Source organism: Zonotrichia albicollis, chromosome 34, assembly GCF_047830755.1.
Source record: "Zonotrichia albicollis isolate bZonAlb1 chromosome 34, bZonAlb1.hap1, whole genome shotgun sequence".
NCBI classification, from domain to species: Eukaryota; Metazoa; Chordata; class Aves; order Passeriformes; family Passerellidae; genus Zonotrichia; species Zonotrichia albicollis.
Window position 1 is genome coordinate 1,204,850 of NC_133852.1, and position 17,519 is coordinate 1,222,368.

The window sequence follows — 17,519 nt, forward strand, 5'->3', positions numbered from 1 at the left end:
AATCAGCGCCCGCCGTCCCGCCCCGCTCTGCAGCGCTGACCAATCAGAGTGAGGCGCGGCCAAATGGCGGCGCGCGACGGGGCGGCCGTTGCCAAGGGCGGGGCCCGGTTGCCGGGGAGCTGGGGATGCTGGCGGGGCGGGGTCTGGTTGCTAAGGGGCGGGGCTCCGTTGCTATGGGCGGGGCCTCGTTGCCGGGGATCTTTCCCGTGTTGCTAGGGTCCGTTGCTTTGCTAGGGGCGGGGCCTGAGCGGGTTGCTGTGGCGGGGTTTGCTAGGATGCACTGATGCATGCTAGGGGCGTGGCCTGTTGCTTGGGAGCGCGTTGCTAGGGGCGGGACCTTATTGTGCAGAGCGGGGCGCTATTGGCTGTTGCCAGGGCTGGTTGTCAGGGGCGGGGCCTATCTCCATGGCAACCAGGTGCGGCGGGCTCAGCGCGGGGCAGTGTGGGGCGGTGGAGGACGGAGCCGGCCCACAATGCCCCGCGGCATGGAGGAGTACATCGTGCTGGGCCGCATCGGGGAGGGCGCGCACGGCGTCGTGTTCAAGGCCAAGCACCGCGAGGTGGGACCGGGGACCAGGGGCTGGGGGTCGGTAACGCGGCTCGGCGGGGCCTGCCTGACCCCCGTGTCCCCCCAGACCGGGGAGCTGGTGGCCCTCAAGAAGGTTCCGCTGCGGCGCCCCGAGGAGGGGCTGCCCCCACAGACCCTGCGCGAGATCAAAGCCCTGCGCGAGATGGAGGCCCACCCCCATGTGAGTGAGCCCTGAGTGACCCCCGAGTGACCCCTGAGCCCGGGGACCCCAAATCCGGGGCCTCCACGAGTCCCTGGTACCCCCCCATTGTCCTTGTTGTCCCCCCATCGTCCCTTGTGCCACCCCCGAGTCCTCGGTGCCCCCCCGATCCTGTCTCTGTGCCCCCCCCCCATAGTCCCCTGTGCCCCTTCCCTAGTCCCCGGAGCCCCCCGAGCCCATCTCGTTGTCCCCCCGCAAGACGCGGGGTCCCCCTCTCCCCACAGTCCTGGTGTCCCCATAAGGCCCCCCCGTGTCCCCCAGTTGTGGGCCTGTGCCCCCAGGTCAGGGTTCCCCCCTTCTCTAGGGTCCCCGTGTCCCCCCCAGTTTCGGGGTCCCCATGTCCCCTCGGTGTCCCCTCCCCCAGCTGAGTCCTCTCCAATCCCGGTGTCTCCCCAATGTCCCCTCCAGGTGCCACGGTCCCCGATGTCCCCAGTGTTCCTCATGTCCCCACTGACGTTGCTGCTGGATGTCCCCCATTGTTGTCCCTCTGCTGTCCCCCCGCTGTCCCCTGCAGGTGATCCAGCTCCAGTCCTGCTGTCCCTGCTGTCCCCTCTCTGTCCCCTCTGTCCCCTGAAGTTCCCCTGCTGTCCCCACAGGTGATCCAGCTCCTGTCCTGCTGTCCCTGCTGTCCCCACTGATGTCTCCCCTCTGTCCCCTCTGTCCCCTGAAGTTCCCCTGCTGTCCCCACAGGTGATCCGGCTCCAGTCCTGCTGTCCCCACTGATGTCCCTGCTGATGTCCCGTTGCTGTTCCCCCGCTGTCCCCGCTGATGTCCCCACTGTCCCCCCCAGGTGTCACTGTCCCCGCAGATGATCCGGCTCCAGTCTCGGTGTTCCCCTGGTGTCACTGCCCCCAGTGTCCCCGATGTTCCTGATGTCCCTTGCTTGATGTCCCCACTGTCCCCACAAGTGATCCAGCTCCAATCCCGCTATCCCTGGTGATGTCCCTGCTGTCCCCCAATGTCCCCCGATGTCCCCCTCCTGTCCCCCCCACAGGTGATCCGGCTCCGGACCGCCTTCGCCCAGGTGTCACTGTCCCTGTGTCACTGTCACTGTGTCACTGTTACTGTGTCACTGTCACTGTCACTGTGTCACTGTGTCACTGTGTCCCTGTGTCACTGTCACTGTGTCACTGTCTCTGTGTCGCTGTCACTGTCACTGTGTCACTGTCACTGTGTCACTGTCACTGTCACTCTCGCTGTCCCTGTGTCACTGTTACTGTGTCACTGTCACTGTCCCTGTGTCACTGTTACTGTGTCACTGTGTCACTGTGTCACTGTCACTGTGTCACTGTGTCACTGTCACTCTCACTGTCACTGTGTCACTATCACTGTCCCCATTGCTGTCCCCGCAGGTGATCCGGCTCCGCACCGCCTTTGCCCAGGGCCCCGCCGTGGTTCTGGCCCAGCTGTCACTGTGTCACTGTCTCACTGTCACCATCACTGTGTCACCGTCACTGTCACTGTGTCACTGTCACTGTGTCACTGTCACTGTGTCATTGTCTCACTGTGTCCCTGTCCCTGTCCCCACAGGTGATCCGGCTCCGTGCCGCCTTCGCCCAGGGCCCTGCGGTGGTTCTGGCCCAGGTGTCACTGTGTCACTGTCACTGTGTCACTGTGTCACTGTGTCACTGTGTCACTGTTCCCATTGCTGTCCCCACAGGTGATCCAGCTCCGGGCCGCCTTCCCCCAGGGCCCTTCTGTGGTTCTGGCCCTGGTGTCCCTGTGTCACTGTCCCTGTGTCACTGTCACTGTGTCCCTGTCCCTGTGTCACTGTCCCTGTCCCTGTGTCACTGTCCCTGTCCCCACAGGTGATCCGTCTCCGCGCCGCCTTCGCCCAGGGCCCCGCCGTGGTTCTGTCACTGTGTCCCTGTCCCTGTGTCACTGTGTCACTGTCCCTGTGTCACTGTCACTGTCCCTGTCACTGTGTCACTGTGTCACTGTGTCACTGTCCTGGTGTCACTGTCACTGTCACTGTGTCCCTGTGTCACTGTCCCTGTCCCTGTGTCACTGTCCCTGTCCCTGTCCCCACAGGTGATCCGTCTCCGCGCCGCCTTCGCCCAGGGCCCTGCCGTGGTTCTGTCCCTGTGTCCCTGTGTCACTGTCCCTGTCCCTGTGTCCCTGTGTCACTGTCCCTGTGTCACTGTCCCTGTGTCACTGTCCCTGTCCCTGTGTCACTGTCACTGTCCCCATTGCTGTCCCCACAGGTGATCCGTCTCCGCGCCGCCTTCGCCCAGGGCCCCGCCGTGGTTCTGTCACTGTCCCTGTCCCTGTGTCCCTGTCCCTGTGTCCCTGTGTCCCTGTCACTGTGTCCCTGTGTCACTGTCACTGTCCCTGTCCCCACAGGTGATCCGTCTCCGCGCCGCCTTCGCCCAGGGCCCCGCCGTGGTTCTGTCCCTGTGTCACTGTCCCTGTGTCACTGTCCCTGTCCCTGTGTCACTGTCACTGTCACTGTCCCTGTCCCTGTCCCCACAGGTGATCCGTCTCCGCGCCGCCTTCGCCCAGGGCCCCGCCGTGGTTCTGTCACTGTCCCTGTGTCACTGTCCCTGTGTTCCTGTGTCACTGTCCCCATTGGTGTCCCCACAGGTGATCCGTCTCCGCGCCGCCTTCGCCCAGGGCCCCGCCGTGGTTCTGGCCCTGGAGCTGCTCGTGGGGGACCTGGGGGGGCTCCTGCGGGCGGCCCCGGCCCCGCTGCCCCCGGCCCGGGTGCGGGCCCTGCTGGCCATGACCCTGCGGGGGCTGGGCCACGTGCACGGCCAGCGCCTGGTGCACAGGGTGAGGCACCCCGAAAATGGGGTGAGGGACCCCGAAACGGGAATGGGAACCCCAAAATGGGAATGGGGACACCGAAAATGGGAATGGGGAACCTGAAACGGGAATGGGGACCCCGAAAATGGGAATGGGGACACCAAAAATGGGAATGGGGACCCCAAAAATGGGGATGGGGACCCCGAAACGGGGATGGGGAACCTGAAATGGGAATGGGGACACCGAAACGGGGATGGGGACCCCAAAAATGGGGTGAGGGACCCCGAAATGGGAATGGGGACCCCAAAATGGGAATGGGGAACCTGAAATGGGAATGGGGACCCCAAAAATGGGAATGGGGACCCCAAAAATGGGAATGCAGACCCCAAAAATGGGGTGAGGGTCCCCGAAAATGGGGGGGCCTGGGCCATGTGCACAGCCAGCGCCTCGTGCACAGGGTGAGGGACCCCAGAACGGGAATGGGGACCCCAAAACGGGGTGAGGGACCCCAAACATGGGATAGGGGAACACAAAAATGGGGGGCTGGGCCACGTGCGCGGCCAGCGCCTGGTGCACAGGGTGAGGCACCCCGAAAATGGGGTGGGGGACCCCAAAAATGGGATAAGGAAACACAAAAATGGGGGGCCTGGGCCACGTGCCTGGCCAGCGCCTGCTGCACAGGGTGACAGGGTGAGGGACCCCAAAAATGGGGATGGGGAACCTGAAATGGGAATGGGGACACCGAAATGGGAATGGGGACACCGAAATGGGAATGGAGACACCGAAATGGGAATGGGGACCCCGAAAATGGGGGCCTGGGCCATGTGCACGGCCAGCACCTTGTGCACAGGGTGAGGGACCCCGAAATGGGAATGGGGACCCCGAAAACGGGAATGGGAACCCCAAAAATGGGAATGGGGACTCCAAAATGGGATAGGGGACCCCAAAATGGGAATGGGGACCCTGAAAATGGGAATGGGGACCCCAAAATGGGAATGGGGACCCCAAAAATGGGAATGGGGACCCCGAAATGGGAATGGGGAACCTGAAATGGGAATGGGGACCCCAAAAATGGGAATGGGGACCCCAAAAATGGGAATGCGGACCCCGAAAATGGGAATGGGGCCTGGGCCATGTGCACAGCCAGCACCTCGTGCACAGGGTGAGGGACCCCATAAATGGGAATGGGGACCCCAAAAATGGGGATGGGGACCCCAAAAATGGGGGGGGGCTGGGGCACATGCACAGCCAGTGCCTGCTGCACAGGGTGAGGGACCCCAAAAATGCGAATGTAGACCCCGAAAATGGGAATGGGGACCCCAAAAATGGGGGGCCTGGGCCACGTGCACGGCCAGCGCCTCGTGCACAGGGTGAGCCCCAAAAGCGGAAATGGGGACCCCAAAACGGGGTGAGGGACCCCAATAACGGGAATGGGGAGCCCAAAATGGGAATGGGGACCCCAAAATGGGGATGGGGACCCCAAAAATGGGGTGAGGGACCCCGAAAATGGGAATGGGGACCCCGAAATGGGAATGGGGAACCTGAAACGGGAATGGGGACCCCAAAAATGGGGGGACTGGGCCACGTGCACGGCCAGCACCTCGTGCACAGGGTGAGCCCCAAAAGCGGGAATGGGGACCCCAAAACGGGGTGAGGGACCCCGAAACGGGAATGGGGACACCAAAAATGGGGTGGGGGACTCCAAAAATGGGAATGGGAACCCCAAAAATGGGAATGGAGACCCCGAAAATGGGAATGGGGACCCCAAAAATGGGAATGGGAAACACGAAAATGGGGGGCCTGGGCCACGTGCACGGCCAGCGCCTGGTGCACAGGGTGAGGGACCCCGAAACGGGGATGGGGAACCTGAAATGGGGATGGGGAGTCTGAAATGGGAATGAGGAACCTGAAATGGGAATGGGGACCCCAAAAATGGGAATGGGGACCCCGAAACGGGGATGGGGACCCCGGAAATGGGAATGGGAACCCCAAAATGGGAATGGGGAACCTGAAATGGGAATGGGGACCCCGAAAATGGGAATTGGAGACCCCAGTAATGGGGGGGCCTGAGCCACGTGCACAGCCAGCACCTCGTGCATGGGAATTGGGACCCCATAAACGGGAATGGGGACCCCAAAACGGGGTGAGGGACCCCAAACATGGGATAGGGGAACACGAAAATGGGGGGCCTGGGCCACGTGCACGGCCAGCGCCTGCTGCACAGGGTGAGGGACCCCGAAACGGGAATGGGGACCCCAGAAATGGGAATGGGGACCCCAAAATGGGTGAGGGACCCCAAAAATGGGGTGGGGGACTCCAAAAATGGGAATGGGACCCCGAAAATGGGAATGGGGGCCCCGAAAATGGGAATGGGACCCCGAAAATGGGAATGGGGGCCCCGAAAATGGGAATGGGGACCCCAAAAATGGGAGTGGGGACCACGAAAATGGGGGGCCTGGGCCATGTGCATGTCCAGCACCTCGTGCACAGGGTGAGGGACCCCGAAACGGGAATGGGGAACCTGAAATGGGGATGGGGACACCGAAATGGGGATGGGGACCCCAAAAATGGGGTGAGGGACCCTGAAATGGGAATGGGGACCCCGAAATGGGGATGGGGACCCCGAAATGGGGATGGGGAACCTGAAATGGGGATGGGGAACCTGAAATGGGGATGGGGACACCGAAATGGGACTGGGGACCCCGAAATGGGAATGGGGACCCTGAAACCGGAATGGGGACCCCGAAAATGGGAATGGGGACTCCGAAAATGGGGGGGCCTGGGCCACGTGCACGGCCAGCACCTCGTGCACAGGGTGAGGGACCCCGAAACGGGAATGGGGATCCCGAAATGGGAATGGGGACACCAAAATGGGAATGGGGACCCCAAAACGGGGTGAGGGACCCCGAAAATGGGGTGGGGGACCCCAAAAATGGGGGGGGCTGGGCCATGTGCATGGCCAGCACCTCATGCACAGGGTGAGCCCCAAAAAGGGGGTGAGGGACCCCAAAAATGGGGTGAGGAATGCCAAAAATGGGGGAACCCCAAAATAGGAGTGGAAGAGGCTCAGCCAGCTGGAGGACGCCCCAAAACTGGGGTGGGCATCCCAAAATTGGGGGGTGGGCACCAAAATTGGGATGGGGGGACCCCAAAATCGGGGTGGGGGGACCCCAAATCGGGGTGGGGGGACCCCAAATCGGGGTGGGGGGAAGGCTGCACAACACCCCAAAGCCGGGTCGGGCACCTGAGGGGTCCCCCAATACCTGCAGGGATTGAAAGCACCGGGACACCCCAAAATCACAGAGAACACCCCAATACCCTCCATGTGGGGGCCGTGCCCGGTCTGGGGGGGACTCCCCAAGCATTGGGGTCCCCCCTGATGGCGGTTTTGGGGTGCAGGACCTCAAGCCGGCCAATCTGCTGCTGGACAGCGCCGGGCGCCTCAAGCTGGCGGATTTCGGGCTGGCGCGGGTGCTGGGCCCGCCCTCGGGGCGCCCCTACAGCCACCAGGTGGCCACCAGGTACCGAATTTGGGGTGTCCCCCCCTCCGGGGAGGGCGGGGTGCACCCCCAAAATGAGGGGGAGCCCCCTGAACCCCCCCCCCGTTTGTGCAGGTGGTACCGAGCCCCCGAGCTGCTCTACGGCGCCCGGCACTACGACGAGGGCGTGGATCTGTGGTGGGTGCGAGGGTTTGGGGGGGTCCCCTGGGGTTTGGGGGTGTCCCTGTGGGGTTTTGGGGGTCCCTGTGGGGTTTTGGGGGGTCCTTGTGGGGTTTTGTGGATTCCCTGGATTTCTGGGGTGTCCCTGTGGGGTTTCGGGGGTCACTGTGAGGTTTTGGAGGGTGCCTGTGGGGTTTTGGGGGGTCCTGTGGGGTTTTGGGGATCCCTGTGGGGTTTGGGGGGTCACTGTGGGATTTTGGGGGTCCCTGTGGGAATTTGGAGGGTGCCTGTGGGGTTTTGGGGTGTCCCTGTGGGGGTTTGGGGTGTCCCTGTGGGATTTTTGGGGGAATCCCTGTGGGGTTTGGGGGGTCCCTGTGGGATTTGGGGGGTCACTGTGGGGTTTTGGGGGGTCCCTCTGAGATTTTGGGGGTTCCCCTGGGATTTTGGGGGGTCTCTGTGGGATTTTGGGGGATCCGTGTGGGATTTTGGGGTGTCCCTGTGGGCGTTTGGGGGTCCTGTGGGGTTTGGGGGGTCACTGTGGGATTTTGGGGTCCTTGTGGGGTTTGGGGTGTCCCTGTGGGGATTTGGGGTGTCCCTGTGGGATTTTGGGGGTGTCCATGTGGGATTTTTGGGGGAATCCTTGTGAGATTCTGGGGTCCCTGTGGGGTTTTGGGGTGTCCCTCTGAGATTTTGGGGGTTCCCCTGCGATTTTGGGGTCCCTGTGGGGTTTTGGGGGTTCCTTTGGGATTTTGGGGGGTCCCTGTGGGATTTTGGGGTCCCTGTGAGATTTTGGGGATCCCCTGGGGTTTTGGAGTGTCCCCCTGGGGTTTTGGGGGTGTCCATGTGGGATTTTGGGGGTCCCTGTGGGAATTTGGAGGGTGCCTGTGGGGTTTCGGGGGTCACTGTGGGGTTTTGGGGGGTCCCTGTGGGGTTTCGGGGGTCACTGTGGGGTTTTGGGGGGTCCCTGTGGGGTTTCGGGGGTCACTGTGGGGTTTTGGGGATCCCTGTGGGGTTTTGGGGGTGTCCATGTGGGGTTTGGGGGGGCCCCTGGGGTTTGCGGGGTGTCCCTGTGGGGGTTTTGGGGGTCCTTGTGGGGGTTTGGGGGTGTCCATGTGGGATTTTGGGGTCCCTGTGGGGTTTTGGGGGGTCCCTGTGGGGTTTTGGGGATCCCTGTGGGGGTTTGGGGGTGTCCATGTGGGATTTTGGGGTCCCTGTGGGGTTTCGGGGGTCCCTGTGGGGTTTTGGGGTCCCTGTGGGGTTTTGGGGATCCCTGTGGAGTTTTGGGGTGTCCCTGTGGGATTTTTGGGGGAATTCCTGTGAGATTTTGGGGTCCCCGTGGGGTTTTGGGGTGTCCCTCTGGGGTTTTGTGGATCCCCTGGATTTTTGATGGGTCCCTGTGACATTTTGGGGTCCCTGTGGGGTTTTCTGAATCCCTTGGATTTCTGGGGCATCCCTGTGAGATTTTGGGATCCCCTGGGATTTTGGGGTCTTCATGGGGATTTGGGGGTCCCTGTGGGATTTTGGGGTATCCCTGTGGGGTTTTGGGGCCCCCATGGGATTTTCAGGGGTCCCTTTGCGGTTTTGGGGATCCCTTTAGGATTTCGAGGATCCCTTTGGGGTTTTGGAGGTGTTCATGTGAGATTTTGGGGGTCCCTGTGGCGTTTTGGGGGTGTCTCCCTGGGATTTTGGGGTTCCCATGGGGTTTTGGGGGTCCCTGTGAGATTCTGGGGTCCCTGTGGGGTTTTGGGGGGTCCCTCTGAGATTTTTGGGGTTCCCCTGGGATTCTGGGGTCCTCATGGGATTTTGGGGTCCCTGTGGGGTTTTGGGGTCCCCATGGGGTTTTGGGGGTCACTTTGGGGCATCCCTGTGGGGTTTGGGGGGTCACTGTGGGATTTTGGGGATCCCCTGGGGTTTTGGGGTGTCCCCCTGGGGTTTTGGGGGTGTCCATGTGGGATTTTGGGGTCCCTGTGGGGTTTTGGAGGGTCCCTGTGGGGTTTGGGGGCTCCCTGTGGGGTTTTGGGGGTCCCTATTGGGTTTTCTGAATTCTCTGGATTTCTGGTGGGTCCCTGTGGGGTTTTGGGGTGTCCCCGTGGGGTTTTGGGGTGTCCCTTTTGGATTTCGGGGCTCCCTGTGGGGTTTCGGGGCTCCCTGTGGGATTTTGGGGCTCCCTGTGATATTTGGGGTCCCCAGGGCCGTGGGCTGCATTTTCGGGGAGCTGCTGACGCTGTCGCCGCTGTTCCCGGGGGAGAACGACATCGAGCAGCTGTGCTGCGTGCTGGGAGCGCTGGGAACGCCCAGCCCACGGGACTGGCCGGTACTGGGAGCACTGGGAGCACTGGGAGGGACTGGGAACAAACTGGGAGGGACTGGGATGGACTGGGAGGGACTGGGAGGGACTGGGAACAAACTGGGAGGGACTGGGAACAAACTGGGAGGGACTGACAACAAACTGGGATGGACTGGGAGGGACTGGGTTATACTGGGATGGACTGGGATGGACTGGGAACAAACTGGGAGGGACTGGGTTATACTGGGATGGACTGGGACGGACTGGGAGGGACTGGGAACAAACCGGGATGGACTGGGAGGGACTGGGATGGACTGGGAACAAACTGGGAGGGACTGAGAACAAACCGGGATGGACTGGGAGGGACTGAGATGGACTGGGAACAAACTGGGGTGGACTGGGAGGGACTGGGAGGGACTGGGATGGACTGGGAACAAACTGGGGTGGACTGGGATGGACTGGGAGGAACTGGGATGGACTGGGAGCACTGGGAGGGAATGGGATGGACTGGGATGGACTGGGAACAAACTGGGAGGGACTGGGAACAAACTGGGATGGACTGGGAGGGACTGGGAACAAACTGGGAGGGACTGGGAGGGAATGGGATGGACTGGGAGGGACTGGGATGGAACTGGGAGGGACTGGGATGGACTGGGAGGGACTGGGAGGGACTGGGATGGACTGGGATGGACTGGGAGGGACTGGGAACAAACTGGGATGGACTGGGAGGGACTGGGAACAAACTGGGATGGACTGGGATGGAATGGGATGGACTGGGGACAAACTGGGATGAACTGGGAGGGACTGGGAACAAACTGGGAGGGACTGAGAACAAACTGGGATGGACTGGGAGGGACTGGGAGGGACTGGGAACAAACTGGGAGGGACTGGGAGGGACTGGGAGGGAACTGGGATAGACTGGGAGGGACTGGGAGGGAACTGGGATAGACTGGGATGGACTGGGAGGGAACTGGGATAGACTGGGAGGGACTGGGATGGACTGGGATAGACTGGGAGGGACTGGGAACAAACTGGGATGGACTGGGATGGACTGGGAACAAACTGGGATGGACTGGGAGCACTGGGATGGACTGGGTTATACTGGGATGGACTGGGAGCACTGGGATGGACTGGGTTATACTGGGATGGACTGGGAGCACTGGGATGGACTGGGAGCACTGGGAGGAACTGGGGGAGGGGCAGGAGGGGCACTGGGAGGCCCTGGTGTGCACTGGTCTATACTGGTCTGTACTGGTTTATACTGGTCTGTACTGGTTTAAGCTCGTCCATAGTGATTTGCACCAGCACATGCTGGTGTGTGCTGGTTTATACTGGTTTGTACTGGTACGTGTTGCCGTGCGTTAGGTTATACTGGTCTGTACTGGTCTGTACTGGTCCGTAGTTGCGTGTACTGGTATGAGTGGTATGTACTGGTCTGGACTGTATTTGTACTGGTTTGTACTGGTGGGCACTGGTTTATACTGGTGAGCACTGGTTTATACTGGTTTGTATTGGCCTATACTGGTCTGTGCTGGCCCATGCTGGCCTGCACTGGTTTATAGTGGTTTGTACTAGTCTGCACTAGTTTATACTGATCTATACTGGTTTATACTGGTTCATAGTGGTTTGTAGTGGTATAAGTAATGCATACCGGTCTGGGGTCGTTTATACTGGTTTGTACTGGTGCGTACTGGTCTGCACTGGTTTACACTGGTCTATACTGGATTGTACTGATTTATATTGGTCTACACTGGCCTATACTGGTCTGCACTGATTTGTAGTGGTCCATACTGGTCTGCACTGGTTTATAGTGGTCCATACTGGTCCATACTGTTCCATACTGGTCCCATACAGGTTTATACTGGTCCATACAGGTTTATACAGGTCCATACTGGTCCATACTGGTCTGTACTGGTTTATACTGGTCCGTACTGGTCCGTACTGGTTTATACCGGTCTATACTGGTCCATACTGGTCCATACAGGTTTATACCGGTCCATACTGGTCCATTCTGGTCCATACTGGTCCATACTGGTTTATACCGGTCTATACTGGTCCATACTGGTTCACACTGGTTCCTGTCCCACAGGAGCTGTCGCAGCTGCCGGATTTCCCCAAGCTGCGGTTCCGGCCGCGGGTCTGTGCTGACCTGTGCTGGTCCATACTGGTTTATACTGGTCCATACTGGTCCATACTGGTTTATACCGGTCTATACCGGTCCATACTGGTTCACACTGGTTCCTGTCCCGCAGGAGCTGTCGCAGCTGCCGGATTTCCCCAAGCTGCGGTTCCGGCCGTGGGTCTGTGCTGACCTGTGCTGGTCCATACTGGTTTATACTGGTCCATACTGGTCCATACTGGTTTATACCGGTCTATACTGGTCCGTACTGGTTTATATTGGTCCATACTGGTCGGTACTGGTTTATACCAGTTTATACCGGTCCATACTGGTTCACACTGGTTCCTGTCCCCAGGAGCTGTCGCAGCTGCCGGATTTCCCCAAGCTGCGGTTCCGGCCGCGGGCGGCGCCGCCGCTGCAGCTGCTGGTGCCGGGCGCTGACCCCGCGGCGCTGGACCTGCTGCGGCAGCTGCTGCGGTACCGGGCACGGCTGAGACCCCGGGCACACCAGGTACGGACTGGGAGGGACTCGGATATACTGGGATGGACTGGGATGGACTGGGAATGGACTGGGAGCACTGGGGGGGACTGGGAGGGACTGGGGGCACTGGGGGCAATGGGGAACTGGGGGCACTGGGAGGGACTGGGGAATTGGGGTACCCCCAGTGGAGCCATGGACCTGCTGCGGCAGCTGCTGAGATACCGGGCACGGCTGAGACCCCGGGCACACCAGGTATGGACTGGAGGGACTGGGAGGGACTGGGAGGGACTGGGGGCACTGGGGGAACTGGGGGCAATGGGGAGAACTGGGGGGAACTGGGGGGACTGGGAGGGACTGGGGAATTGGGGTACCCCCAATGGAGCCATGGACCTGCTGCGGCAGCTGCTGCGCTACCGGGCACGGCTGAGACCCCGGGCACACCAGGTACAGACTGGGGGCACTGGGATATACTGGGAGGGACTGGGAGCACTGGGGGCAATGGGGAACTGGGGGCACTGGGAGGGACTGGGGGGAACTGGGGTATCCCTGATGGAACCATGGACCCACTGCGGTACCGGGCACGGCTGAGACCCCGGGCACACCAGGTACGGACTGGGGGGACTGGGGGGCACTGGGAGGGACTGGGGGGAACTGGGGGGAACTGGGGTACCCCAATGGAGCCATGGACCTGCTGCGGTACCGGGCACAGCTGCGGCCCCGGGCACACCAGGTACGGACTGGGGGAACTGGGAGAGACTGGGAGGGACTGGGGGCACTGGGGGCAATGGGGAACTGGGGGCACTGGGAGGGACTGGGGAATTGGGGTACCCCCAATGGAGCCATGGACCTGCTGGGGTACCGGGCACGGCTGAGACCCCGGGCACACCAGGTACGGACTGGGAGGGACTGGGGGGAACTGGGGGAACTGGGAGGGACTGGAGGCACTGGGGGAATGGGGAACTGGGGGCACTGGGAGGGCCTGGGGAACTGGGGTATCCCTGATGGAGCCATGGACCTGCTGCGGCAGCTGCTGCGCTACCGGGCACGGCTGAGACCCCGGGCACACCAGGTACGGACTGGGAGCACTGGGAGGGACTGGGAGGGACTGGGAGGGACTGGGGGGAACTGGGAGGGACTGGGGGGACTGGGGGGGACTGGGGGCACTGGGGGAACTGGGAGGGACTGGGAGGGACTGGGAGGGACTGGGAGCACTGGGAGGGACTGGGGAACTGCGGAATTGGGGGCACTGGGGGCAATGGGGAACTGGGGTATCCCTGATGGAGCCATGGACCTGCTGCGGCAGCTGCTGCGATACCGGGCACGGCTGCGGCCCCGGGCACACCAGGTATGGAACTGGGGGCACTGGGAGGGACTGGGAGGGACTGGGAGGGACTGGGAGCACTGGGGGAACTGGGAGCACTGGGAGGGACTGGGGGGAATGGGGAACTGGGAGGGACTGGGGAATTGGGGTACCCCCAATGGAACCATGGACCTGCTGCGGCAGCTGCTGAGATACCGGGCACGGCTGCGGCCCCGGGCACACCAGGTACGGACTGGGGGCACTGGGGGAACTGGGATGGACTGGGAGCACTGGGGAACTGGGGGCAATGGGGAACTGGGGGCACTGGGGGAACTGGGGGCACTGGGAGGGACTGGGGGCAATGGGGAACTGGGGGCACTGGGGAACTGGGAGGGACTGGGAGGGACTGGGGGGAATTGGGGTACCCCCAATGGAGCCATGGACCTGCTGTGCTACCAGGCACGGCTGAGACCCCGGGCACACCAGGTACGGACTGGGAGCACTGGGAGGGACTGGGATATACTGGGGTATACTGGGATGGACTGGGAGGGACTGGGATGGACTGGGAATGGACTGGGAGGGACTGGGATGGACTGGGAATGGACTGGGGGCACTGGGGGAAACTGGGAGGGACTGGGGGCACTGGGGGGAACTGGGGTATCCCTGATGGAGCCATGGACCCACTGTGGTACCAGGTACGGCTGAGACCCCGGGCACACCAGGTACGGACTGGGGGGACTGGGAGGGACTGGGAGCACTGGGAGGGACTGGGGGAACTGGGGGCAATGGAGAACTGGGGGCACTGGGGGGAACTGGGGTATCCCTGATGGAGCCATGGACCCACTGCACTACCAGGCACGGCTGCGGCCCCGGGCACACCAGGTATGGACTGGGGGGACTGGGGGGAACTGGGAGGGACTGGGGGCACTGGGGGCACTGGGAGGGACTGGGGTATCCCTGATGGAGCCATGGACCCACTGCGGTACCAGGCACGGCTGAGACCCCGGGCACACCAGGTACGGACTGGGGGGAACTGGGAGGGACTGGGAGAGACTGGGGGCACTGGGGGGAACTGGGGGCACTGGGGGGAACTGGGGAATTGGGGTACCCCCAATGGAGCCATGGACCTGCTGGGGTACCGGGCACGGCTGAGACCCCGGGCACACCAGGTACGGACTGGGGGGAACTGGGAGGGACTGGGGGCACTGGGAGGGACTGGGGGCAATGGGGAACTGGGGGGACTGGGAGGAACTGGGGGGAACTGGGGGCACTGGGGAACTGGGGGAACTGGGGAATTGGGGTACCCCTGATGGAGCCATGGACCCACTGCGGTACCGGGCACGGCTGAGACCCCGGGCACACCAGGTACGGACTGGGAGGGACTGGGGGGAACTGGGGGGACTGGGAGGGACTGGGAGGGACTGGGGGGACTGGGAGGGACTGGGAGGGACTGGGGGAACTGGGGGAACTGGGGGCAATGGGGAACTGGGAGCACTGGGAGGGACTGGGGGCACTGGGAGGGACTGGGGAATTGGGGTACCTCCAATGGAACCATGGACCTGCTGCGGTACCGGGCACGGCTGAGACCCCGGGCACACCAGGTACGGACTGGAGGGACTGGGGGGGACTGGGAGGGACTGGGGAACTGGGGAACTGGGGGCAATGGGGAACTGGGGAATTGAGGGGACTGGGGGAACTGGGGAATTGGGGTACCCATGATGGAGCCATGGACCTGCTGCGGTACCGGGCATGGCTGAGACCCCGGGCACACCAGGTACGGACTGGGGGCACTGGGGGGACTGGGAGGGACTGGGGGGACTGGGAGGGACTGGGAGGGACTGGGGGCAATGGGGAACTGGGGAATTGGGGGCACTGGGGGCAATGGGGAACTGGGGGCACTGGAAGGGACTGGGGAATTGGGGTACCCCCAATGGAACCATGAACCTGCTGCGCCCCCGGGCACACCAGGTATGGAACTGGGAGGGACTGGGAGCACTGGGGGGCACTGGGGGGCACTGGGAGTATTGGGGGCACTGGGAGGCACTGGGGAATTGGGGGGCACTGGAGGCACTGGGGGGCACTGGGGGCAATGGGGGTCCCTGGGATCAATGGAGAATTGGGGCATTGGGAATTGGGGAATGGGGAATTGGGGATTGGGGATTGGGGAATTGGGGATTGGGGAATTGGGAATTGGGGATTGGGGAATGGGGATTGGGAATTGGGGAATTGGGGAATTGGGGATTGGGGAATTGGGAATTGGGCATTGGGAATTGGGGAATTGGGGAATTGGGGGATTGGGAATTGGGAATTGGGGATTGGGAATTGGGGAATTGGGAATTGGGGATTGGGGAATTGGGAATTGGGGATTGGGGAATTGGGGATTGGGCATTGGGAATTGGGAATTGGGGAATTGGGAATTGGGGAATTGGGAATTGGGGAATTGGGGATTGGGAATTGGGGAATTGGGGAATTGGGCATTGGGAATTGGGAAATTGGGAGTTGGGGATTGGGGCATTGGGAATTGGGGATTGGGAATTGGGGCATTGGGGAATTGGGGCATTGGGAATTGGGGAATTGGGGAATTGGGGAATTGGGGAATTGGGAATTGGGGATTGGGCATTGGGAATTGGGGAATTGGGAATTGGGGAATGGGGATTGGGAATTGGGGATTGGGAATTGGGGGATTGAGGAATTGGAATTGGGGATTGGGAATTGGGGAATGGGGAATTGGGAATTGGGAATTGGGAATTGGGGATTGGGCAATGGGGCATTGGGCATTGGGAATTGGGGATTGGGGCATTGGGGATTGGGCATTGGGAATTGGGGAATGGGAATTGGGGAATTGGGGCATTGGGGAATTGGGGATTGGGGATTGGGAATTGGGAATTGGGAATTGGGAATTGGGCATTGGGAATTGGGGATTGGGGCATTGGGGCATTGGGGATTGGGGAATTTGGGAATTGGGGCACTGGGGCAATGGGGAATTGGGGCATTGGGGATTGGGGATTGGGAATTGGGAATTGGGGCATTGGGGCATTGGGAATTGGGAATTGGGAATTGGGCATTGGGAATTGGGAATTGGGAATTGGGCATTGGGAATTGGGGATTGGGAATTGGGAATTGGGAATTGGGAATTGGGGAATTGGGGATTGGGAATTGGGAATTGGGGAATTGGGAATTGGGGAATTGGGAATTGGGCATTGGGGGTCGCCCCCCTGACGCCCCTCCCCCCAGGCCCTGCTGCACCCCTTTTTCTTCGGGCCGCAGGAGCTGAGCCCCCCCCCGCCCCCGGGGGGGCCCCGGCAGCCCCCCGAGTTCAGCCTGGACACGGCGCTGGAGCTGCCCCCCCGCGGGGCCCTGGGACCCCTCCCCAAAATGGGGGAGCCCTGAGAGACCCCCATCCTGCCACTGCCCCCCCGCGGGGCCCTGGGACCCCTCCCCACAATGGGGGAGCCCCATTGACACCCCCCACTGCCCCCCCGCGGGGCCCTGGGACCCCTCCCCAAATTGGGGGAGCCCTGAGAGACCCCCCTGATCCACCATTGACACCCCCACTGGGACCCCTCCCCAATATTGGGGACCCCTGAGAGACCCCCCTGACCCCCATTGACACCCCCAGTGGGACCCCTCCCCAAAACGGGGGACCCCCATTGACACCCCCAACCTGCCACTGCCCCCCTGCGGGGCCCTGGGACCCCTTCCCAAAATGGGGGAGCCCTGAGAGACCCCCCTGACCCCCATTGACACCATCAGGGGCCCTGAGACCCCTCCCCAATGTGGGGAACCCCTGAGACCCCCCCCCCCAATGCCCCCCCCACGGGGCTCTGGGACCCCTCCCCAAAATGGGGGAGCCCCAGTGACACCCCCATTGACACCCCCAGGGACACTGAGACCCCTCCCCAATATTGGGGACCCCTGAGAAACCCCCCCAGTGCCCCCCCCACAGGGCCCTGGGACCCCTCCCCAAAATGGGGAACCCCCATTGACACCCCCATTGACACCCCCAGGGGCACTGAGACCCCTCCCCAAAATGGGGGACCCCTGAGAGACCCCTCCAATGCCCCCCCCACAGGGCCCTGGGACCCCTCCCCAAAATGGGAGACCCCCATTGACACCCCCATCCTGTGGGACCTCTCCCCA

The 17,519-nt window shown here is 62.1% G+C and overlaps 1 protein-coding gene across 11 annotated transcripts; it reads left to right on the forward strand.

The window, feature by feature from the left end:
• Nucleotides 1-342: 342 nt before the first annotated feature.
• Nucleotides 343-17,093, forward strand: CDK20 (cyclin dependent kinase 20). 11 transcript variants are annotated; one of them, XM_074531198.1, is made up of 10 exons: nt 343-560; nt 636-749; nt 3,372-3,560; nt 6,933-7,054; nt 7,148-7,210; nt 9,383-9,506; nt 11,954-12,075; nt 12,298-12,331; nt 16,614-16,718; nt 16,788-17,093. In XM_074531198.1, the coding sequence occupies exons 1-10, from the start codon at nt 474-476 to the stop codon at nt 16,839-16,841; spliced, it is 1,014 nt and encodes a 337-aa protein (XP_074387299.1). In that variant the 5' UTR covers nt 343-473; the 3' UTR covers nt 16,842-17,093. The 11 variants fall into 11 exon arrangements, with proteins under 11 accessions (XP_074387299.1, XP_074387300.1, XP_074387306.1 ...); XM_074531199.1 differs by lacking the exon at nt 12,298-12,331 and adding an exon at nt 13,592-13,625; XM_074531205.1 differs by having other exon boundaries at nt 344-560; nt 16,647-16,718.
• Nucleotides 17,094-17,519: the final 426 nt, after the last annotated feature.